General features: G+C 38.1%; 1 protein-coding gene and 1 non-coding gene across 3 annotated transcripts in view; both read right to left on the bottom strand.

The window, feature by feature from the left end:
- Positions 1-26,417, bottom strand: part of LOC111873865 (probable E3 ubiquitin-protein ligase HERC1) — a 95,105-nt gene that overhangs the window by 18,783 nt on the left and 49,905 nt on the right. For both annotated transcript variants that reach the window (XM_023868904.2, XM_033755259.1), the window contains exons 37-55: positions 25,071-25,219; positions 24,047-24,251; positions 22,989-23,325; positions 21,363-21,511; positions 20,887-21,004; positions 20,231-20,370; positions 18,930-19,080; positions 18,416-18,610; positions 16,499-16,693; positions 13,486-13,663; positions 12,147-12,450; positions 10,333-10,483; positions 8,588-8,730; positions 7,693-7,865; positions 5,798-6,000; positions 3,534-3,740; positions 1,989-2,113; positions 1,237-1,402; positions 500-694 (exon numbers count right to left, since the gene is read on the bottom strand). In XM_023868904.2, the coding sequence (XP_023724672.1) occupies positions 500-694; positions 1,237-1,402; positions 1,989-2,113; positions 3,534-3,740; positions 5,798-6,000; positions 7,693-7,865; positions 8,588-8,730; positions 10,333-10,483; positions 12,147-12,450; positions 13,486-13,663; positions 16,499-16,693; positions 18,416-18,610; positions 18,930-19,080; positions 20,231-20,370; positions 20,887-21,004; positions 21,363-21,511; positions 22,989-23,325; positions 24,047-24,251; positions 25,071-25,219 (3,484 nt within the window). The remainder of the gene's footprint in view (positions 1-499; positions 695-1,236; positions 1,403-1,988; positions 2,114-3,533; positions 3,741-5,797; positions 6,001-7,692; positions 7,866-8,587; positions 8,731-10,332; positions 10,484-12,146; positions 12,451-13,485; positions 13,664-16,498; positions 16,694-18,415; positions 18,611-18,929; positions 19,081-20,230; positions 20,371-20,886; positions 21,005-21,362; positions 21,512-22,988; positions 23,326-24,046; positions 24,252-25,070; positions 25,220-26,417) is intronic.
- LOC111873887 lies at positions 6,889-7,051 on the bottom strand. Its single transcript, XR_002844451.1, has one exon. It is a non-coding gene; the product is annotated as a U1 spliceosomal RNA (small nuclear RNA).

Raw genomic sequence — 26,417 nt, 5'->3', positions numbered from 1 at the left:
ATAGTAGCTAATAACATTTCATTTGATGAAGATGATGGTTTAACAGTATTAAACAGGTCAGGGTCATTTTGTGAACTAATGCTTTAATTATTTTCATAATACAAAAGGGCAGAATTTTGTAATTTAAATTAATAAACATTTCCAAAACTGAATTACTGTATTATAATTCCATAAGAGGCTCATATTTTAGTAACATAAAATTCACGAATAACAGCCCAGACTCCATTTGAAACTATTAAAGGGCTTACATAACTTATACTTAATGTTCCCTCTTTGTAGTACTGTGACATAAAGGTGGAAAACCTATTTCCAGCACATAAACCTACCTATTAACTCTCTTCAGTCGTAACATACTGGTAAAGGAAATTCCTACCTCTCTCAACTTCCCCCATTCTTGTTAATATGTATGCATTATCCTTGGTGCAGTTCAATATTCACATCCTAACAAATCTCACTATGGACACCAAAAACTTCTAGATTTCTACAGTGATAAACTGACCTGATGCTAGTAGCAGACCATCCCTGTGGACTGATAACGATGTGACAGGATGATATAAGTGACCCTGAAGTTGCATAACAAGTTGGGGTTCCATCCTATGGTGATGCTCTTCGACATGGGCATCAGGCAGCGCCCACACACTCACTCTTCCTTGTACAGTTCCCACACACAACAGAAGAGGAGTACATCCTTTACCTTCAAGGAAACAGAAGACGATTTAATATCACCTACTGGTGCCTATATGCTCAAAACGAAATTGTCATCAAGATCAATGTTTCCATCTTGCTGCCCATCACTTCATTCAGTAACTGGCATAAAAGGCCAGCGCCATAGCTCAAGCAGTTAGTCGCTGGCTTCCCACCGTGGCGGCCTGGATTTTCTCTGAGTACTTCAGTTTCCCCTGCCAATCTTCATTCCAACAAATTCTCCATCATCATAATCATGCGGGGCAGCCTACAATAGGCCAATCAGTGGCTGCCATGCCAAGTGGACCCAGTTGGACTCCACCCCCCCCCCAATAAGCAAATTAAAAAAAAGAAAAACTGGCATAAATGTGACACTAATTAAATATTTTTGTGAAATTTGGTATGAACAATGTGTGAATAAGGGCCACTTCATCTTAATACTTTACAATGCCCTCTCATCAACAATACCAGCATGATGGCCAAGTGCATATGTTAATAAATCAGTAAAACAGTTCTACAATATACCTTATTTTTCAGTTATAATTTACTTACCTACAATAGGTGACCATGCAAGAGACACGGGTTCATGTGGTGGAACAAGTGTATAAACAGAGATCCAGACACTTTCCATCTCTTTCCAAATGTGACACACTCCATCCACTCCACAGGTTGCCAAGAGTTGGCCTCGTGGGTCCCACTTTATACTAGACAAGCCCCCCTACGACCAAGATTTAAATACTGATTAATATTACCACATTCCAAATTTGAGAGAATTTTAGTCTTCAAAACTTTGTGCAGATGGCCAGCAATGATACTCTTTTATGTACAAGGATTCAGCAAGTTAAGAGAAAAACATTCATTGTACTTCATAACATATAAGTTGTCCCTGAGCCTAAGCACCATATCATAAGGAGACAGGGAACAGGGGAGGAATAGTTTTATGCATTTCTATACCTACAAGTAGGTACACGTGACAGGTCAGCTTTATGCTCTGGCCACTTTACCCTGCAGAATGAGCCCCCATTGTATTGGAGCTTGTATGGACATGGTGGCAAAGAGAACAGCCATGGATGAAAACCAGGTTATCCAGCATAAAACAGTCACTTCAGTGACTGAGATATCCAGCACATCTAATAAAATATTATTGTACAATTGCCTGCCCCCTTCCCAGAAAAATCTTCACCTCAACAACACATTTAAAATTTGTTTTTTAAGAATTTGCTATGTTTATTGTTCTCTGCACTCTGCTTTGAAAAAACATAATTCCATAGGAACCATCCTACAGTAACAAACTTCCAACTAACCTGATGTGCAGATACTGATACGGGCTGGAAGTTTGGATTCTTACGCCCTAACTTCACCACGCCATCTGTGAATGCGATGGCAAACTCCTTTTCCTCATCAAACCACTCAATGTGAGTAACTGAGGCTGGCAAAAAGAAAGAATGAGAAAAGTAACACCACAATATTCAGACTGTTACACATGATCACACGAAACATTTCTAAAAACCAATAATGTGTTCATTAGGTTCAATGCAGGGGCTTATTTAACAAATTCCAAAGCTTCAACTTTTCATCAAACATAGAAGTACATGTGCATTACACAGACTTAACAGCCAATATACAAGCCTACGCAAATCACCAATAAACTTAGAATAAGAAATTATGTTGATCAGTTTAATCTATATACAACAGTGCTATTTACTGGCAACTGCAACTCTGAAGAAATGTCACCAATTTCAAGCAAGAAACTAGTTTTCAGATTAGCATGTGCATACTGAGAAAACTTTTGTTTGATCAGTTGCTCACATTATCTCAAGTGGGTGAATTTGTCTAACTTAATATAGATGCACTTCTTTTCTGCAATGTCAGATAATAATATTGATCCTGCCATAATTTGGTGGTGGCTGAGATGGCATGAGAAGAAAGTAACTGGGAAAAGAAATAATTGGGTGCATCCCACCCCTTATAAATTCATTCAAAAAAATACATGCACTGATAATGAGATAACATTTTATGATCCTGCATGTATTTTGGGCAGAACACTGTTTTCATTATATAGAGATCAGCTCATAATCTAACTACTGCAATGCTACTGTTATATGTGGTATTTAATGGCATTGTCTTATTTATGACCACTTTCCCTTATGCAGTTCACAGTTAACTACAAAATAAGTAAAAGAAGTAAAAAAGTAAAGCTATCCCTGTAACAGTCCGTGAAGGCCCATAGGGTTGTGAGACACTGAGGGTCCCACATTATCTAGACAATCGGCTCAAAGATGGTGGTAAGGATGTCAGCCTTACGCGCCAGCCGCGCTTTACTCCCTACGAAAATTATTTAATTAATTCCTGGTACTCATTTCTGTTAGAGGCTGAGTAAGCCCCTGGGCCTAGTGCAGCTGGATGGATTAGGTCAACTGAAAAAAAAATCCAATGACCTCATTGGGATTTGAACCCACGACCTTCCGGCTTGTTGAGTTGCTTTTACTATCCACATATAACTGGGCAGGCCTTTACTCTATTATGAGCATCCTCCAAGCTAGTCAATTTATATAATTTTCTTTTACCAGGCTTTTCTCAAATGAAAAAAATATCATGAAAACAATTCATAATAGGCTGCAGAGATGAAATTCAGTCTAACAACAAATAAACAACATGTATACAACATATAGTAAAATTGGATGGTTAACAGAAGACAAGCACTTACCAAAGGAAAGAACCATGGTAGAAATAATAAAAAGATACTGCCAATTTTTTGCCCACACAAGTCAACCTTTTCATCAACAGTAAATGATATAAATGTGTAATAAACAAGTAATGAAGATGGAGGAAAATTATTTCCCACTTACCATACTGTTGTGAACAATGGACTAATTCTTCACGTTGCTTGTTTCTTGGGAAGATGGTCAGCAGGACAACTGAGCCATTGATTGTCCCTACCAAGAGATGTTCTGGTTCATCCTGGCTTGTCACTTGTGGCCATGCCATAGAAGTTACCCAAGCAGATTGTGTATCAATGTGAAAATCCTCCCCTGTCACAGCAACATCTGGACCTCCTGTAAGATTTTCAGAAATTATGATTTTAAAACTAACATTTCTTACTCTCTAAACATCACTCCCAATTTGTGTTCTGCATATTTCTTTATGCTTAACAGCCTATAAATAACTTTAGACTAAAACCATAAATACAAGAATTTTTTGTATCCTCAAGTGATCACTAACATGAAATATACAGCTGTTGCTTGGCACCTTAATCATATCTTAGTACTCTACTCCAGCTCTCAAAATACTGCCAGATACTGAGAATTCCTCAGCTACTCAGGAATTCTCATCTTTAGGGAACATGAATGTTCTTACTGTGTTCACAAGTGCACATCACTGGAACCTATCCTGAGCTGGTTGAATCCGGTTCACATTCATACATCTCATTATTTCAGTACCATTTTAACACTGCTTCCATAGACAGATAGACATACAAACTTATATCTTTTATTGGGATTTCCTCTTATTCTTTTGTGCATTTCTTATCTCATTCACACAAGTTGCAACAAATTTCAGCTAAGGATGGGATACTGATGCATGCACTGGAACCATGACACTGTAATGTCTCCTGAAATGTCACCTCATACATCACAATCTGTACAATTACAGTGTCATGATGCAGGTATCACTACTCATACCAATGTATATGGGGGTCCTTCAGTTGAAGGAACGAAAATATGTCTTGATACTTAATGTGTATATTCCAGCACCCATTTGAGGATGTGGTTTCTTCCATTTATCCAAAAATACATGGAGTGGTTATAAAATAAACAGACTGATTTTTTGCTGACTCCTTGTGGCCATGGCAACACTTAGCACAACTTCCAAGGCCATACAGCCAACAGTGTGGTAGCAGCCTTTGTTTGAAGTGGACCATGTATCTGAGCTCCGTCAGGATTATGTCAAGTGCTAAAAGTAGAGCAACGTGCCAATGTGAAATTCCTCACAAAACTTGGAAAATCTGCTAAAGAAACATACAGTTTGTTGATGGAAATTTATGGTGATGAATGTCTATCTCGTGCTCAAGTTTTCAAGTGGTTAAAAAGATTTAAAGAGGGAAGGAGAGCGATCAAAGATGATCCACACACCGGTCAGCCTTGCATGTCAAAAACATTGCAAAAGTCAGTGAAACTGATCAAAAAAATTGTTGCCTGAGCATTCGAGCAGTTGCTGAATTAGCTAACATTGATAAAGAAAGTGCTGGACAGATTTTACATGAACATTTTAGCATCAGAAAGGTGTGCTAGAAGATCATGCCGAGAATCCTCACTCCTGAGCAAAAGGAAACTTGAATGAACACTGTGCTGACATCCTTCAAAACATTGGAAATGATCCAAACTTTTTAAGAAATGTAATAACTTGTGATGGATCATGGTTTTCTCAGTATGACCAACAAACTAAGCGCCAATCCATGCACTGGAAAAGTCCCAGGTCACCAAAAAAAAAAAGCATAGAAGAGCAAGTCAAATTTTAAAGCAATGATGATCTTTTTTTGATATCTGAGGGACTGTTCACGTTGATTGGGTACCTGAAGGTCAGACCATTAACCAGGTCTACTATAAGGAGGTTCTGACAATCCTTCATGAACAGGTGAGAAGAAAAAAAGACCTGAAATTTGGAAGAAGGGTTCATGGATTCTTCACCATGACAACACACCAGACCACAACGCACAATCTGTAAAGATGTTTCTGGTGAAGCACAAGATCCACGTGTTGGAACATCCACCCTACTCACCTGACCTAGCCCCATGTGACTTTTTTTATTTCCAAAGATCAAGTCTGCATTAAAAGGAACCTGTTTCATGTCTGCAGTGAAGGCAAAGGCCACGGAGGTAATGAAGAAGCTATCAGAAAAGGACCTGTAGCAGTGCTTCCAACAATGCAAAATTTGCATGGAGCTGTGTAGGGGTCGGGGAGGGGACCACTTTGAAAGTGATAACATTTTCATTGTGTGATTAGATGCATCAGTAGTTATTTTATAGCTGTTCCACATAGGTACACTATAAATCCACTGTATAAATTAAGTTACAGTATGTCCAACACACCAAATGAGATGTTCTACATTTACCGACCTGGGAGGTGCCATACATTGACAGTATTGTCCATGGCTGCTGCCACAAATTTCCCTGAAGCAGACCAACCCAACTGTGAAATGAGTTCCCCACTCAACTCACTTCCATATACATTTTCTGACTGATGAAACACCAAAGTGTGTGCTAGAAATGCCTGGTTAGTATTGGCTGAGCACCATACTCGCACTGTTCCATCATAGCCACTGTAGAAAAAAAAGAATGCCTTGTTTATGCAGTAGATACAGCAATACAATATGATGACAGAGTAGGCAAGTCTCAAAGTAAGTGCTCAGAGTGTACAAATATGCTGCTTCACCAAAAGATGGATTACTACATTCACATTTACCCTACAGTGACCACTATCTGCTACTCCTTTCACTGAGACAGGCCATAAATTACATGTCTGGTGAATAAACGTATGGGGCAGCTTTGTGAACCTCTGATTTGTCAAGAGGTGATGTAAGGCAATAAGCATGGTCACTACACACAGCATCCTTCTTCTTGCCCTTAAAGCATCCAAGTATTGAGAAAACCAACATAAGCAGCCTCAGTGTAAGAGTACACCCATATTCCCAGGGCATACAATAATAATATATATACTATACAGTATACAGGTAATGCACATGAATGCCCCCCCTCCACAATCACTCGCTACTTCAACTATTCATTCATTCATCAGTAATCTGTCAGACGACAGGTCCACACTCTCTTCCAAAACAGTTCCTCCACTTAATGCGATCTTCTGTTTTTGGAAAGAGACTGTCCAGGAAAAGTGATAATGTGGTAGTTTTTCCATTTGCTTTCCACATCGCAGTACAACAGCCATTCAAACCACTCTGGTCATGCCTGTTGCTATACGAACTTGAACCATCTTGAGCATCATTTGCTCTGTGCTTCAAGTCGCTGCTGATGACGCTGCTTCCGGCATCAGTTTTTGGTGTCTTTCTTCGTCTGATGCCTACCCTTTGACCTGTCCAGCAAGGGAGGCCCTGCCAGTAGCTATGCTACCGCTGGTATAGCTCTCAGGGTCCTTAGCATACTCAAACCCCCTCACCACGATAAGGTGGAGACACCAACGAGGGTTTTTTTTTCCGGGACAGCGCGAACGCAGTCCCAACTACCAAAAATTACGCGCCCGAGTTACCCACATTTGGGGCAATTGCAGGGGTCAACCCAACTACAGTGCAATGGAAGGGTCTCAACCTGGGGGAACAGCCTTCAGGATCACTATATCATCTTATTAATAGTCTGTATACTGGTAGTTTTGTTTCTTAGTTTATTTAACACTTCTCAGTCCACTCTGCTAAATAAGGAACAAAAGGATGATAAGTTTGTTCATGAGTGGACTTAGGGTCATTTAAGATCTAAGGCTATGTGCACCTGTCTAAAATTTATATGTAAATCCACAGTTCAACATATAAGAAAAATATATGGATGTCACAACTGAAATGACATGAGAGTAAACTCGCAAGTAGAACTATCAGATAACTTTCAGATCAGTCATATGTTAAATATGATAAAACGGTACTGAAATGTACATGGGGCTGTCATTAAAATCCTAATAATGGTGACGATTACCTATCAGAACACCGATATCTCTGCAGCATGAAAAATCCTAGGTATCAAGCTTCTACTCAGCAGCTTCCTTAGTGGCAGCCTGTCAGGTAAGTACGATCAGGTATCTATCAAGAATGATAAGTAGGGAAGGATATGTTTGGAAATTACTGCAGCCTATTTTAAGGCATTACACAGTTATTTTCTTGGTGGCACTGGGAGAAAAACCAGGAACTTTGAAACAGTAACACTCAAATATGCAGCAAGAGTGCTAATCATTACACTATTATGTTTGGATCACAGAATGAGCAACTATATGTGTGATCTAATGCTCAAAGTACCAGGTGGCAAGCATGCCTCTGTCTTCATGCCAGGTTGTAAAACTGGTGCGATTGTCATGACCCTTCAGCTCCATCATAGAACATGGTGGCATCACTCCTGACAGATCAGCGAAGTTCAGGCTATCAAGGTTCTGGGGTGACAGAACTGATATCTTTGCTGCAATGCACTTCACCTGTAACACGGGGTATACAGAATTACTAATTAAAAACAAAACACCATAAAAAGACAAGCAATACAACTGTACCTCTATATACGCAGTTGTATCTGATAATATTATGACATGAGGGCTCAAACCCAGAATTCTGGAGCAAGAAGAAATATCCACTGCTATGTTATAACAAGGTAAACACATGATGGGACTACTAAGTTGGTGTTCATTGTTAAGCAATGGTTGGCAAACATCACGTGACTACAGCAACAGTTACACACAACAGAGGATCTACTGTAGGTGAAATTTTCTATGCGGTGTAGGTCAAGGCTGTACATATAAGTTGGCCAGCTGGACAAGCCAGAACAGTCTGCAGGCAATCTTCAGTCAGTGAGTTCTGAGACACAAGAGTGCTGAGTTGGAAGTATCAGCCACCAATAGTAAGTGGTAGCCAGTGAAGGCCAGTGAAGCTGCAGATGGATCATTTAATTTGTCAGAATTATTATTATTTGTACAATTAATTGGATATGTGTATTCTATCCTTAAAAAGGAGCTGTTTGTTCAAATCCTTTTCAGAGGGTGAGATGCTGTTCAAATACTTTAAAACTGCTTACATCAAAACAAATGATACTGAACTTCAAATGAATGACATTTTACAGTATTACAAATAATGAGAATTGTCTAACTATTTTTCTGTTTGCCACCCACTATCAAGTACATATAGAAATTATTAAATTGTTTCATACCAATTGCTGAGATGCCCACTGACGATGACTAGAGGCCAACCTTGTAGACAGAATACAGGCTGCTAAGGCGTCTGGGAGCTGTAATGGGCTTATGACTGGTGCATCTGTCACTGGACTGCTTACCAATTTATCATCATTGTCTTCTGTTTAAGGGAAAAGTAACAAAATTCATAATAAAGCCTATATACAACTTGGTTGGAACTTTAGAACAGTGGGTCTCAACCTCTGTGAGATCATGACCCAATAAATTCTTTTTTTATGAGACAAGGGCCCAGTATAATTGATGCCAGGGCCCTGAACTGGGCTGTGGCCCAGCAGTTAAGAAACACTGCTTTAGAGAGAGAATTTTATGGATGATATAAATATGTTAATGAATAAACAATTAAATTCCCTTGCTTGCTATTCAAGTCAATATATCTGTATTATGTTTATATTCATACAGTACCAAGAGAAACTGTTGTCTTGTCTGGATTGAACATGAATTTCCTGTTGTCTGAGCACAATTTTGACAGTGATCAAAAAAAGATCTCCTAGATTTATATAAATTAAATAACAGTATTAAACGGAAGCATAAGTGTAGTATATAGACCTATTCAAAATTGGCACCTTCTCTGCAGTCACTAATTCAATAACGAATAATTTAATTCCATTTCAAGGCTTGTTGTCTGCAATCAATACAAAGAAGCTAGTATTATCATGGTGAAAAGATGAACAATATAAAACTGTTTTCTGAACAGTCTAATTCAATGGCTCAAGTGTTTAAAAGAAACCCATTGCTTTCTTGTAATAAGAAATGGTAGAAAGAAATTAAACCCTTGATGACAGGAGACCTCCACAGAAACTGTATAAAGCCTAAGCACAAAATGGATCAGTGGAGAGTGAAGTTGAGTGTCTTGAACTTAGATCATGTCAATCTGTCATTCATCTCAGAGTTGTGAACAGAATGCCACCTCTGACTTCACTAAGTGAAATTCAATTGAATATGTTATATACAAAATTTACATTTTAACTCACTTTCTCTTCACCTGTTATTTGTGTCACAGCTGAGATAGTGCTTTGATACATTTGTAATTGTTTTCTTATAACTGAAATGTTTAAAGTAAAGAGTAAAGGTATCCCTGTAACAGGCCATGGAGGCCCATAGGAGATGTTGAGGTTCCCACATTTTCTAGACAATCGGCTCATAGATGGTGGTAAGGTTGTCAGCCTTAAGCGCCAGCTGCCCTTTACCCCCAAGAATATTCCTGGTACTCATTTCTGTTAGAGGCTGAGTCGACCCCAGGGCCATAGTGCGGCTGGAAGGATTAGTTAAATCCACCTCATTGGGATTCAATCCCACGATCTTTTGGCTTGTAGCATAATGCCTCAACCAACAACGCTACCGCCTGCCCCTTAACTGAAATATTTACTTTCTTTATGTTGCAAACAATGTACTGTATACGAATGGCTTCATCAGTAAAGTAAAACAATGAGATGCAAGAACAGAATGTCACATTTTGAGGTCAATGATGTCCAAAATTTTCATTTCACTATACATGGCGAAAACTTTGATTCAGTTAAACTGAATTTCATAAAAATATACTTAAATAACATTTATCTGACAGAGAATTAAACAGAAAATGAAAAAAAAATTGAAAAAATTCAAGTTTCTTAATTTCAACGTTCACTTTAAAGGCAATCTCTTGGAATACATTTCTTGTACTTTTCCATACAGAAATGATTTGGAAGTTTTCTGTGGGGAGTACCTTTAACAGTGCTGGTAAGCGAAGTACCACCATGAGAGGCCAACAGGCTAACTAGTGCCTGAGTAACAGCAAATCCATGGGTAACATCAGGTGCTCCAATTCTGCTGCCAGAGGACTGATTTACTGCACCCATAGCAGCTGCTAACAGCTCCTATAATATTAAATGCTGGATGCACTAATGAAATACAGCCAATAAACAGAAAATTTGTGATTACTTCTGGAGTGTTTTTTAAGCAGTGTCATAAATGCCTTGGGGAAACTGTATTCCTCTCTTTGTCTGTTCAAAATAAAATCATCAGAGTAAATATTCAGTGTCTATTAACTACTCATTTCAGATTGTTTGAATCAAACGGGTGACATGTCTAATTTCAATATTAAAGCACCACTTAAAAAAGATATTTGTACACTAAGGAGAAATTATTAATATAAAATGAAACTCTTATCTCATAACTAATACAAACTATTGACTAAAAATCCTGGATTCACTGAACATTCAAACCAGTACAATCTTCAATGCCTATAATCCTCACAACTAGCTTACGGCTGTAACCTGTCAACATAAATGGTTCAGATTTTTAGTAACAAAATGTCAGTTAGAAGGAGATCCACAATTGCATTATTGTTTCATTATAAAAACATCCTTACTCACATCCTGCAAACACTGTCTTAACTTCTACCTAGGTCTGAATGCCTCACATCTTTTCAAAGCATTGGAAAAATATGTAAGGAGAAACCTCAGAATAATCTCGTCTTGTAACCTTGTGCTTCAAAACAAGTTTCTTAAATATATTACAAATATCCGAAGGAAACATATCTCAATATTACATCTTTCTTCTAAGCCCTTTGGCTTCTATTGCTCTCTTTGCTACAAACTCATAATCTGCCAGATTGATGTTAGTATTACACTCTAAAATCTGTAACAAGTAAATTTTTACAGAATATATTTATAAAAGAAAACATTACTCTAACATATGTATTTTATCTGTCTCTTCAAAAGACAAACAATAATGAATTTCTAAAGTTCAAATTAACTGTACTTTCTTTTGAATGAAGTCACAAAATGAAATATTCATAAAGCCTTCTCTCCAACATACTTGTCCTGAAGATGGGACACATAACTGAGAGATTAGGGCTGGAACTTCGTACATTTACGCATACTGCAAATTTCAACACTACTTTTCAAGAACAATTGTAACTTCAGAAAAGAACTCATGTGAATTTATAATTTTAATTAGTGTCCATTGTTTATCTTCCATCAAAATTGCAACACTTTTTACATTCTACATTTCAACACTACATGTTTCGGCCCCAAACGGCCATCTTCAGGCATTTTTATGTTACAGATATTATACTAAAACTGTGTTAAAAACTGCTACACTGTTTTAATTTGTGTTAAAATCACATGCTGTAGTCTTCTTTTTAAGTAAAACAAGATAAAATCCTTTAAAATTTAGTTTTAGTAAAATATCTGTAACATAAAACACCTGAAGATGGTCGTTTAAGGCTGAAACATGTAGTGTTGAATGTAAAAGCGTTGCAATTTTGAAGGAAGATAAACAATGGACGCTAATTTGAAAAATTGCAATGGGATGCTGAAATACAGAATTATAATTTTAAGTTTCATTTAACTGAACTTTTATACCCCCTGAATCCTGTGCTTAAATTGCTATTGTCTGTTCATGTGCATCCGCTCCTGTGTCACCTTCTAGACAGATAATTCAGTAACTTCACCCTTGACTCAGCTCTGTGACAGACATTTGACAATTATATAAATATTTAACAATGTTCATTATATTTAATTCCTTATTCTTTACCTTAGTGCACATCTGTAACACTAACTCTGAAGCCTCCTTATCTGTCTGTGCCAAAGCAGCAATTGCACAACTAAGGTAGCTGAGACAGGTAGCAGTTGCTGGAGGCAGATGACTTGTGAGATGGCCCAACTGTAAAGAGGAGGCTCCTGCACCAGGCCTGGGCCCCCCTTCAGTAAGGGGTTGCTGCATATCAGAAGCCAATTCAACCCGACCCCCAGCAGTTAGACTCATGAGACGCACTACCTTGCGGATGTCAGATAAACCAATGGCAGCCAGTCCAGCAGGCAGACTACATGATGTTCCACTGCATAACAGAAGATCAATCATTTCCTTCTTTGTATTTTCCAGTCGTAAATATCATGAAATCCAAGTATAGTGTACCCCTGCAGACTCGAAACAGTACATATATACGAAGGGGGACCCAAAAATAACCGGAAATGACCTGTTGCACGCGCATGCTTTGTAGTTACGAGTTGTGCTGCTAGGTGGTGTTAGCTGGAGGTCTCCCGCGACTGTTAGTGAGCTGGCGTCAGTCTGAGTTAAGTGGTTTGTCTGTGGTGCTCTGTTGTGTGCGTTCCTGTTTCAACCCTTTGGCGATTAGTGAGATGGCCGACCAGAAGGAACAAAGAGTGTGCGTGAAATTTTGCTTTCTGTTAGGGAAAACTGCACTTCACTCTTCAAGTCGCGGCAAACATTCACGCGGTTTTCTCTTTGGTCATCTCCGAGCAAGCGAGGAACAAATTTTGCAGACACCCGTCTCATGTGCAAACCTTCGGTTAAAATTCGCTGGACCGTGCTCCATGAGATGTTCGTTTCCTCAGAAAGTTGGTCAATGGTCTTTCGACGATCTTCATAAATTTCACGCACACTCTTTGTTCCTTCTGGTCGGCCATCTCACTAATTGTCAAAGGATTGAAACAGGAACGCACACAACAGAGCACCACAGACAAACCACTTAACTCAGACTGACGCCAGCTCACTAACAGTCGCAGGAGACCCCCCAGCTAACACCACCTAGCAGCACAACTCGTAACTACAAAGCATGCACGCGCAACAGGTCGGTTCCGGTTATTTTTGGGTCCCCCTTCGTACATTGTATAAAACCACATCACCAATGAACAATCAAATAATACTACATATTCTTCCTATAATTATTATTTGTAAATTTTCTGTATTTATAATTCTCGTAACTAGAGAAGAACATTCAAGTGTGAGCATGCTGGAGTGCTGTATACTGCTATAGGTTATTAATGAAACTTAGAGAAGAAATTCAGCAGAACAAGAACAGTTACAGATTCGGTGTTATTTTATCGTAAAGTAAGTCTGAAAGTATAATTACCTAACAGACAGTAAGGAAAGAGCACTCATCACCACTGAACGGGCTACTAGGATCTGTGCAGCTGCTGTGATCCTCTGCAGAGCCATAATGCGATCCTGCGAGGATGTGAGGAGTGACGCCTGCTCACCGAGAGATTTGTGTTTGCCATCTCCTTTAGCAGCTCCAGGCTTCAGTTGTCCTGCCAAACAAATTTGTATAGGCAAACCCAGTGGTTCACACAATTTGTTTGAATATCTGAATACTTTTTTAGGCCCGTTACGATTTAAATATTGGGGTGCTGAAGTTTACACTCTCAATCAATACTATACATGCTTGTGTAAGTGATACAGATGCTGGTCAACAGCAGGCATGTAGTCCAGATCAAATGGGCCTGATATTCTACTCATGTTCATAAAGTTACATAACAGATTTCTTAGACATGATGGATGAACTAAGCTAGTTGGTTCAACCAGTAATGTTTCTGACCTGTTTTCAAGATGGGCCTGGTTAAAATATCAGTTGGGACACCAACTATCTGAATGAGGTGTTCTGTGATTATCCTTGGTCCCTCCAGGTAAATGCTAAGATAGTGCTTTATATCAGGCCATGACCACTTCCTGTTACACACTTCTCAATCCAGTATTCACCATCACCCAATCATTTTACACTATATATTATGAGTTACTAACAGCATCATTGTATAAACTAACAACAGATAAATAGAACTGGGATAGTGCAGCCAGTATAGCAATTGGTTACAGGCTCAATGACTAAGGGGTTGGAATACTAGTCCCAGTAAGGTCAAAAATTATCTCTTCTCCACATCTAGACCAGCTCTGGGGCACACCCAGCCTCCTATCCAATGGCTACTGAAGACTCTTTCCCCTGGGGGCATGACACTGACCACCCAACTCCAACTATTGCTGAGATCAAGAAAACCTGGATCTATACATCCATTCCTCCATATAACTTCATGGCACAATGCTTAATTAGTTAAGCACAGGGAAAACTTTACCAATACCAACAAATAAATTTTGGCTGGTTTCAAAATGAAGACTTTGGCTTGCAAGACCACAACACCACCAGTCCGTTACTTCACAGAACATTAACCTTTAACGGCCGAATGTTATAATTATTCACCTCAAGTAGCAAGCCGAGCTGGCCGAATGTTATAATTTTTAGGGGCAAGCCACGTGCTTCCTTTGTGAGTGCTGGCAGTTTGACCTTGGGTTTGAAACCCAAACAAACTCATGAACGTTCATGTCAGACATTTATTTGTTAGCTCTGAACAATGAAATCGTTTATCAGGGTACTGGTTTCGAAACTATTTACGTTTAGATATGACTGTTTATAACCTGGTGAGCCAATAGAGGTCAGCTTTGTTTTGAGAAGTTAGAGGAGGAAATATTCGTAAGCACTTTCATAGCAGTGCTACCAGAGCTTTCAAGGAAGTGTGGCTCATTCAGGGATTGGTTTGCAGTGTTGAATTCTCAGTTAGGACGTCAGTGGCGGATTTTCTATATTTTGTTAAAAGTTAGGAAGTCAGTGTCAGACTCCTGTATTTCTTTTATATCATTTTTATTGTGTATCTCGGAAGTGGTATAAATACACTGAGCCAGTGTTACTTTGTGCGTAAAGACATCTTCGTCACCGTGACTTTCGGTATCAGTGGCGGACTGGCACTTTTCGACTGCTTTTGCAATTACTTTGCATCACAATTTTGCGAGTATTCTTCCACCTAATAGACATGTCTATTCTCAATGAATATCTGTTACACAAGTCATGTGATGGAAAAATGACGCACAAAAATTTCCGCGAAATTTTGGTGCGTGATTTGATTCTTCAATCACGTGAGGCGAATATCACGGTCAGTAGTGTTTTTTGGGGGAGACCAAGTTCATCTGGGGCCCAACTGAGTCGACTGGAGGTGAAACATTCAAAACACTGACCAGCTAAAGGGAAACAAAGACGTTTGTTCTATAAACAAGAAAAGCGGGAGCACGCTTTACCGCTGTAGAGTGTGATGTCACGCTGTGTGATGGACTGCTTCGAGAGTGGGATGCGCGTAAGAGTGTAAACTGTGAAGCGATGCAGTCCAAACCGTGTACAGTCCGAACCAAATATTATTGTATATAGAGTCGTCATATTTACATCACCACCACAATTCAAGGTTGAAAAAAAACAACAGGTAAGTCCTTTGGAATTTCATAACGTATATAATAATGATTATATTTTGCACTTCATGACAAAATACTCACAGTTGATTTTCATTTGTAAAACTTGCCCTTTTGTATATATGTAGAAAATTTTATTGTCTTTCAGGTTCTTTTTAGTTCATATTCCGATGTTGCATAGAATGGAAAATATGCATTTTTTTCTGAAAGTTTGCAATGTTAAAGACTTAGGGCCATTTAAATTCCGGCCGTAGGGAGCTGCCGGCAATTTAAAAGTCCGTACGTTAAAGGTTAATGTCACCACATGAACTCCAGCCACTGTTTAGGACCAACTGAGATGAAAAGATTATTACACTTAGTGAACTACAAAGAACATGGCTGTAGTTTATTTCAAGGTATTTATACCTCTTCAAGACAGCTGGTATTCCAGCTGGGATTTAAAATACACATCTCAGGCAAGCACAGATTCTGATTGGATGAAAGGAATATTAGTGAACATCTTAACACTAAAAATGATATGTGGATGGACAAGAATCTGCGGGCTTCAAAGACTTAATGTCCTTGAAAGTTTTCAGAATTGTGTTTAATAACTGATTAGATATTTGTTGGGGAGACTTTTCAACCCCCCTCCCATTTCGTGCATCCTGTTGTGTCTATTATACACAATTCTTTATTGGAGTTCGTCATAACACAACAACATAACAGTCAAGGTATTTAAAAGTTGAAAAATATAGCTAATTTAATGTTGACCTTGACTGTTGTGTTGTTGTGTTATGACGGATTCCAATAAAGAATTGTATTTTCAAAGTTTGATTCTTCCTACATGCATACCCTAAACCTCTCAAAGCTACTCTGTTTACCTAGTTGGCCAGAAGAAATGTTTTCAAGTGTGAAACTTGGCACAGTGCTTGCTCCAAGTGGGTCTGCTTCTTTCAGCAGAAGAGGTTCTGGTGCAGTCCTTCTTTCTCCCAATCCAAGGTAGGGTGCTAGTTTAGAGAAGCTGTCGGACAATAGAGTTGATCGCTCATCCGTCTGCACACACAGTATATCAACTTCTGCAAACACAACCAAGTAATGATCCCATACTATATTTCCACAAAAATTTATATGGATTAATGTGCATTAATTATTACTAATTAAACATTTTAAAATTTAAACAAGCCTGAAAGGTACAATTTAAAATATAATTTCAAATTATATCTTTTTTTTTGCATATGCTATGACAAAAACTGTCATACAGTAACAAGATCAATATATGAATTAAAGAATGACAGATGATTACCCTAAATAGTTTCATACATGACACTAAATCAGACCTGAGTGACACAAATATTATAAATACATAACATGACTGAATTATAGTCTCCATATATCAATAATCACTGGAAAATCAGGAAACATGCAAATATAAATAAAAATAACTATGATGGAAACAATGGGGGCACGCAGTAGCGTAGTTGGTTGAGGCACTATGCTACAAGCCGGAAGGTCCTGGGTCCAAGTCCTAATTCTTCCAGCCGCACTATGGCCCTGGGGTTGACTCAGCTTCTAACAGAAATGGGTACCAGAAATATTCTTGGGTGTAAAGGGCGGCTGGTGCATAAGGCTAACAACTTTCCACCATCTATAAGCGGATTGTATAGAAGATGTGAGAACTTCAACATCTCACAACCCTATGGGCCTCCACGGCCTGTTACAGGGATAGCTTTACTTTTACTTACTTACTTTTATGATGGAAACAATGACTGATAATATTAGTATGGTTATGAAGTGTTAATCTAATATGATTTTAATAAAATATTTTTGGAAAGCAGTTACAAAAAATGTTATGGTAATATCTCAACATCTGAATGGAAAATGTGAACACAAACAAAATAATTAAAAACAGTGCATCCTGCATGCAGTGCCACAGTGACCTCTGGAAACAAAGAAGTACAACTAACATGATAACTTAGGATGATCAGATATTACTATTCCTGTCTCTTTCATATAACTGACCCTGCAAATTAAAAAGAGCATCTAAATTATCGCATACTTTAAAATGAATCCCAACCTGGCTAATTTCTTCTCAAGGAAAAAAATTACACTAAAGAATGTCAAATAAATTCCTTCCAGCAGATGCATGTGTTATGCACATCAATAGTTTTAAACTGAAATACCTTGTACTAGATGAGCAATTACTGTATCAAAAAGTGATAATACAAATGTTTGGGACTAACTGGCTGCCCCGTCAGCATAGTCTTATTGTTACTTTTAAACTACAACAATGAATGGAAACGGAAAATAGTCTCTGTACCATGTTGAACAGAAAACTATTATTAGTTACTATAGGATTCTGGCGATGGTGTATAACACGCAGAGATATTGGGTTTTTGGACTTTATCCATCGTCCTGCTTTTAAGATAACTAAGAAAAAACACAACGTTTCAGAAACTGGATCTGTTTCCATCTTCAGGTGAGGGACCAGTGACCAGTGATTGAGGCTAGCTCTTTCTAAGGGACCCAACAGAATAGGTGTTTTCCCTCACCTGAGGATGGAAAGAGATCCAGTTTCCGAAACACTGTGCTTTTTCTTAGTTATCTTAAAACCAGGACGATGGATCAAGTCCAAAAAACCAATATCTCTGTGAGAAAATTATTATATATAATAGGGTAAGTGAACAACATCAGGCAAGGTGGCCTCAATCAACAATCAATGATTGTCCTGTTTTTCCACTTTCAAATTCTAGTCACCCTTTCCTAACATGAGAAATGTGAAGCTCAATAAGAATCAGAACCTTCATCATGCACAGAGCTGCTGCCCAAGAGATCAGGTGCCAACAGCTGGGCCAGATTGCTGGGAAATACATTGCCACTCACACTGCCCATGACAGCATTACTGCCACCACCAGTATGAGCAGGTAACTTCGGAAAACACTGAAACTGCAAGCTATATTTATCTTGGCATTCATTGCACATCAGGTAATTTGTTCCTGTAACACAAAAATAAAACATAATTTTTACTCTTCACTTAATATATATGGTGGTGGTGGCGATGGCGGTGGCGGTGGCGGTGGCGGTCTGATGGCTGCATGACATTTTTAGATCTGACTTTATTCTAGATGAGGTTATTTCCGATGAGTACACATGTTGTCTTCAGAAATGGCAAATAAGTAATACTGAGAAAGGGGAATTATCTAACAATGAGTGAACAGCTGATATGATATGTTGCTTCTATGGAATAGTAGTGATTCCCTTTCTATAAAAGTGAAAACTCACACTGGAGATTCCACAAGATCATGAAGAACTAACCAAGAATGTTACCACAGTAGCCTGCACCCCAAAGCAAGCCACAGCCTGGGTGTGCTGACAGCATATGACCTGCTAAGTGTGATGATACTTGGTGACAGATTCCACATACAAGAGGCAGTCCGTAATCCATCTGTGCTGCAGCCGTTGGAAACTAACAGATAGAAACAAATAAACAAAAGGCTAATCAAACATAACACTGCAACCTCCTTAAACTCAAATCTCCAAAGTTATGTGGTAGAGATCTCCACAACCCTGTCACACAACACAATATTTCAAGGGACACAGAACCTTACATAAAGGCTATGTCATTGTTATTCTTACAAAAATGAGAACCTCAATATTTTTTACAAAGATAAAACTGAATATCTTATTGATATAATTTTATGCTGAAATAATTATCACTCATACTTTCAAAAAATAAAACTCCTTAAATGTGGACTGGAACATTCTACCACATTTCCTCCACACCAAGCCCAGATTACGAACTCATGCACTCTGTTTAAACACATACTGTAAATACACACTCCATCCCCACACTCACATAACGTGCACACAATGAAACACGGCTGTCAACTACATACTCTGACACAAACATACTGCAACGCCTACTAACTGAGCTACCCTGGCTCCCTGTCAGGCAGGATGGTGTGAAAACATTTTGCAGCCTGTACTAACATATTAACATGATACAGTGAAACTGTGGTAGATCAAGTATGATTTATAATAAGAACTTCATTATAGTGACAAAAACCATTGGATATTGTTGTATATATGGAAAGCCTTCTCATAAAACAAGGGCTCTTTTCCAGCACAACTGTCTTAATAAATGATTCCTAACTAGCCATCACTGTTTCTCTGTAACTTTTAGACCACCTACACTTGCAGTTTTGCTTCCGACTTATGGCTAGCATCCCAAACCCTATCTGTCCTATACTTGCCTGGGAGAAAGTTTGAATTCCAGTACCCCCCTCCAAGTTTTAATCTCTGAGAAATGTGCATCATGTGATGTCCACTGCACCATGCAGTATCTTCCACTCCTTATCACACAGGTTTCCTCTTCCCCTTAGCTTCCTCTAGCCTAGGCCTGATGATGTCACAGAACACAACTATGCAGGCACTTGTGCAAGGTTCTGTCACATTAAACATCTAGTGTGTTTCAGTTCGTACAAACTGTCATAATTATGGCAACAAAATGGAAGCGCTTAGACTTGAGTATAATTGGTCTCTGAAGAGTTATGGAGAAATATGAGAAATGAGACAATTCTAACAAATGGGAATTGCATGAGGGTTACAGTACTAACCACTCCAGAGCTGCTTCCCATATCAGACATCCGTACGCTGTCTGCTCCTTGAGGCAAAGAGACAACAGGTTCTGCATCTTGCAAGAGCCCGTATAAAGGTTGAGCCTCTCCTCGTACATGCTGCCTTTCCCGGTCCTGGGCTATAACACAAGAAACTTAATTCAAGAAAGAAAAATCAAATGATCTCATAACAGTCCTAAAATAAAATCACCTCGGTTATTGAGTTTCATTTTTGTGGAAAAATGTTAAGAAAAATGCCATACATGGCTGATAAACCAAGATAAGATCGGGCTGAATGCTTCATATTCACTTATAAAGCACAGCTCAAACATTAAGAGTCTGTAAGCTTTCACACATAATGACCAGCAGGAAATCACTGTGCTCTGTACTAGTTCCTCTAAATTATATGACATCATTGTGCTTGAACCAGTGTATTCAGATTTCTTGATATCTCAATAAATTTATAGAAACAGCCAGACAACATGGAGGACTGTTCCAGCTTCAGCATTTTTGGAGTTTACAACAAAATATATTATTAAGTTTTCAAATTAAAATAATCACTCTTCACACTGAAATGTCAATGCCAACTTTAATGTTTATGTTGTATCTATTCCCATTCTCTGAAATCCTATTTGTGCTTCTTTCATCAAGGTTACCTGCTCTCTCAGCCATGTAAGTGCGATAATCAGAACATCCTCTTCTTCTTGGTCCAAGTCCTGTGCGACAACCAGCTCCTAAGTCAAGGTCTGGAGAACAATGGCTGACATCCACAGTCTAAATAAAATATATGCATAATTTTATATAATAGGTTCTACATGTTATCAGCTGAAAGTATCTCACAGTGACTTCCAAAAACAGACTTAATTTTAGCAATGCAATGCAATTATAATCTCATGACTGTGGTTGACAAATTTCCATACATGGCACAGTGAGCCATGTCAAATGGGTCCCTTGTCACAATGATAGGGCACATCCTTAGGTTACAGATGGAGGATACAGCCTCAATATATTGAGGGTAGTAATGACCTCATGACAAAGCAATCACATCCCCTAATTTTTTACCATAATTTTCTTTGGAAGAAAGTGGGAGAGGCATTTTATAAAATGTGGTCAATACTGACAAATCAGTCACCTGTGCCCTGCTGAGCAGAATTTCGGACCCTGATGAGTGTCCTGAATCATCTTCCCTTCCTTCCAGGACCTCTGAGTCAATGCATGGATGTTCTATCATCCACGTGGCCAGCTGATTAATAGTGTGAGCTGACATGTCACCAGTACTACCTACAATATAAATAAGCCAGGAAGGGAATTGTAGCATAACAATTCTGGCACTTTTGCTCTGTTATTTCCTCTAGATTTTCAATTCATGAATACTAACTTCTGACACTCACTTATACACAGCAAGGAACAAGCATGGTGGATGAACAGGGGCTTTCAATATAAAATATGATTAAAACTAGTCTATTCTCAAGTCATAATATGACTGTATAACATCTTTTTGGTTTAATTACTCGTATCTCAAGAACTGTAGCTCAGACATTACGCTCAAGATGCATGCAGAAACACATAGGCCATCATGTAAAGCGTTTATTATTGTTGCCCGATTCTAGCCATAAATTAGAATGTCTCAATCAGTTTTAGCAGAACTCCCGAATATCCAGTTTCATGAAAATTAATTCAGCAGTTTTTGTCTTGTTATATGTGGACAGCAGATATGGTGATGCTGACAGGTGAATTCTGGTAACTTTTCATTCTGAATGTGCCAAACAAGTGTCAATTCTGTCTTCATACTAGCAGAATATGCAGTGTGTGTAAGATCTCTCTGTAATAAAATAAAATGAACTGATTCCTTTTGCTGTGAAAATTGACTCTGTTGGAAATGCCATCATAGTAAACTAAGAAGAATAACAATTACGAATTTACCAAATCAAAAAAAAAAAAAGTTTTAACATTAGCTCTACTAACAATTTTAACTTTCATTTCACATTCCATATTTTACCCATCAAACATAAGTGACAATTTAAATAATACTGCACCAACTTATGTAATATCACACACAGAACAAAGAACTTGAAGATGATTACATGATAGTCAAAACATGTTGTTCTGCTAATTTCATGTTTGGCAGAATGATCAAGTAACATAATTAACACTTTGCGGACCAGCAATTTCACTTTTATTGTCTGTGGCTACACTTGTTTGTTGACCCCTGTCACTGCCACTGTCTCAGTTTCACTATACCTCTCACAAGGCACATCAAATAGCTCAGGGGAGAACGAGCAAAATATTTCTTTTTCTCCGAGATATCGCTTCGTCGTCAACTGCTTCTGTTCTTGATTCATATTGCACTAACATCCTGCCTGGTACATAACAGCTTGAAGGGTCAAAGATTATTTTCCTTTGGAGGGGGAACAAAAACAGCGAGGTCAAGTTACTACCCACTAGGCAAACATTCCGGAGTAATATTATGCAGTACTCATTTATTTGGGTGGCGCCAGAGAGATGTATAGTGTGCTGCAACTTATCGTGTTCTAAAAGCCAGTTAACAGGCGAATGGTCCGCCATGTTTAAAAGCGAAAAACCATTTAAAGGGTGCGCGGTCTGCAAAGTGTTAAGAGACTATTACATTCATGTGTTACATTATAAGTGACCATTAACTGTATTCTACTTTATTATTCAGAATCATCCAACAGAATACAAAGAAGCTTGAACATGTTTAAAATGTTAATATCTGCATATCTCTACTTTTAACACTTACCTGTGACATTGATGGCTTTCTGAACATGCTTAAGGGAGAATCCCATCTCCATAAGAGGCGCAGCAATGGGTGGTGGTGGAGGTGAAGGAGTGCGCAAGCGATGAACCCTTAAGAGTGGGGCTGACTGAGGAGTTGGCTTGTTTGATAGTGATGGTGAAGTCAGCTGTGGTGAAGAAAATTCAGAGAAGCTGCAGAGTGCTGCTGCTAAAGGTAAGAATGAAGGTGGAACTAGTGGTGGAATGCGGCGGACAAGGCGAGACAGAGATGAGGATGATGGAGCATGAGGCACTGGTGTGCTCATGGAGTTGTGTGGTGAATGTGGTCCCGTTGAAGTATCCTGCAATAAAAAACAGAAACGCATCAAATTGGGAACTCTAGTATCATATATAATTGTTATAACATTGCTTCATGTAAGACCTAGTTTGTACATGGTCCCTTCAATTTATTACTCACAGTCAACCCCATATACTGCATAGCATAAACTGCAGATAATCATATTTTACGTTCAACAGTGTTTACAACCAACAGTTTCATTCTGAACTACCACTGTACAATGGTACCACAGAGATTATTTGATGAGAGTCCTAACTAGATGCATATCACCACAAAGAAACTGCCGCCATTATTTTATAATTTCATACAAAATTTTCAAAAGAAGGTGGAGAAATATGTTCTAATGCTGAGGATACTAATTTGATTTTAATTATTTTCAGTAAGGCAGATTTTTTAATAAATGAACGTAATTACAAAAATCACCTGTACTGCTTTCATTTTAGGATGCTAAAGAGTAGAAATAATTGTTTTTATACTGGCAACTTTCATATAATTTCAAGACAGATCAGTCTAGGTTCATTATTATTTACACATTACCAAACATAAAGCAATTCGATTCAATATTCCCTTCTTTCCTTCCAAGATCAATGTGTTCAATAAATATGGGAAAATGTGAAAAATTATAACTGTAAGGTAATTTTCTGCGATATTGGTTTGCACTAAATAAATTCTCTAACCACAGAATAAATACAAAAGCACAGAGAATATAAAAGTTGATACATCACCTGAGCATTATCCTGCTGACCAGAATTCACATCATGGACATTGGTCAAGCTCCGTATTTTGGTTTCCGTTTCTTGTATGTGGAAGCCTTCCTCTGCCTTGGCTTGTACATACATAGAATGCAGTACTGTATTGACACGTTCTAGCTCACCCAGACACACAAGTGAACGCAACTTGCACTGCTCAACACTCTTGCTTACCATAAATCTAACATAAAACATTACAAATCAGTACTCTGAAGAAAAAAAATATTAATTTTAAATGAAATTACTATTCACATTTCACTCAGAAACTATAAAAATATGCATCAGAGCATACAATCACTAATGCCTTGCCACTGGTTCTAAAGTTTACAGAAAACATATATCTGGTGCTGTTTTCTGCCATTCACATCACTTTGGAATCTTAATACTTTAAGGGCTTATTCTTCTTTACTGTCCTATTTAAAAATGTGTATCTTAAATTGCTTTTCCATGAATAATCAATCAATTTTCATCAAAATGTATCTGAACATATTACAAACACAGAACACAAATATTGCACTCCCATCATTAAAGGTCTCATTTCTCAAGCACAGGCTAATTCTGGTGCCTTGTCATTATGAGAACTTTAAACTCAGCTAATTTCATGCATAAGATATGTTTCCCCCACTAATTCTCCCTAACACTCTTATAACTAATATAACAAGGAATATTTAAGAGAGACTACATAATTTTGAAGTAGAGGACAGGATTAAGCAAACTGGAACTAGGAATATACCCTACTTTTAGACAGAACAAATTTATTTTAACCTGTTGCAATAATTCCTAGTTGTATCCATTCTTCATCTTTTGCTGCAGATACTATGGAGGCAGTATTAAACACTGGAGAAGAATGTAGCTATGTATTTATCCCGAGGAACTGCGAGCAAATTCAAAGAACTAACAACTACCCCTCTCAGTTACAACACAGTGTTGTCAATCATTGTATGTTCACTGTACAGTGGCTCCTCCTTAGAAATGTAGTGGTAGTAAGCAAAAACCTTGCCTCATAATACGTGTCAGAGCATCACGGAGCTCCGCTTCTTCCAGCAGAAGACAGCTACTGTCCTTAAAAGTGTCATCAGTGCTCCCTTGTTCCTCCCCAGATGCCATTTCTGGTTTCTGTTGCTTCAATTCCCCATCATTAACATTATCCTGCAACAATACAAACAACTGGTATTCATAGTAGACATTGTTTCGATATTGTATCTGAGTTTTCATGTTCAATAAGGCAAGTTTTAACTTTCAGCTTGTTCCTGAAGTGTGCATAATCTATAGTATTTAAAACTGAAATAAAACATTTTGACAAATATATGATATAGTTTTTACAGTTTAACAGCATCCCCCCACCTCCCCACATCCTTCTAAAATTATTACATCCCCCCCCCCTCCAAGGTATTTCCTTACATTCCTTTCCAGTTGCACACCAGTTCTGTTCACATTAATGTTCTCTGTGATAACCACATGATAACTTTTGATAGAGACAAGTATTTTGTGCTGGATGGCATAGGACAGAGGGCAGTTGGAGGAGAATACAACAGTAGACACAGAGGGGAAAGACACGAGCACCACTAGTTTCTTTAAATGGCCTCTGTATAGTTGTGCCTTCTGTCAAAAAATCTTTGATCCCTTACTGTGGCAAGTATTTCTTCACTTTTCAACCATCAAATTTTCAAAAATCCTAACAGTGTGTTTCCTTGTCACCAGGTACCGTTCTATCCTTATACAACTTCCTTCCAAAATCACAGTCCCAGTCTCATCACAATCTACACTTTCCAAAAACATGTCTACCAGCTGAACATATCAGTGATTTTTTGTTTCCTATACCTGTGCACTACTGTGACTGAAGAAGTACACTCAGTGTGTATTTATATGTGCTCTTATATCTGAATGATCCAAAACAACTCCATCCACATACAGCAATAATTATTACTCCTTTACAAGCTTTACATATGCATAAAGGCCCAACTTCTTATATCAACTGGGCCATTTCTCTTCTTGGTCCACTTTCAGTCATCATGAGCTAGTCATTTCTATAAGCCTTCCAATGAACATTTAAGCCCTCTTATTCAAAACAATAATCACAAAATCACAACATTTTTTTTTATTTTGAGCTCTAATATAATACAAATTCGCTTCAAAAGGTGGTACAGCACTTACCAACATAAGCTTCAAATATAAGTACACATTTATATTACATTCCTAATGATGAAGACATCTACTGAACTTCATATTATATCTCTTTATTGAAAGAGAGTTAAAATAACATAAAACCATATAATTTATAAGTGAAGATACCTTTACATTGACGCCAGTAACTTATAAAGGTGGTTTTTACTTATGAATAAAAATC

This window comes from Cryptotermes secundus, unplaced genomic scaffold, assembly GCF_002891405.2.
Source record: "Cryptotermes secundus unplaced genomic scaffold, Csec_1.0 scaffold459, whole genome shotgun sequence".
NCBI lineage: Eukaryota > Metazoa > Arthropoda > Insecta > Blattodea > Kalotermitidae > Cryptotermes > Cryptotermes secundus.
This window is presented reverse-complemented; position numbering and strand designations above follow the sequence as displayed.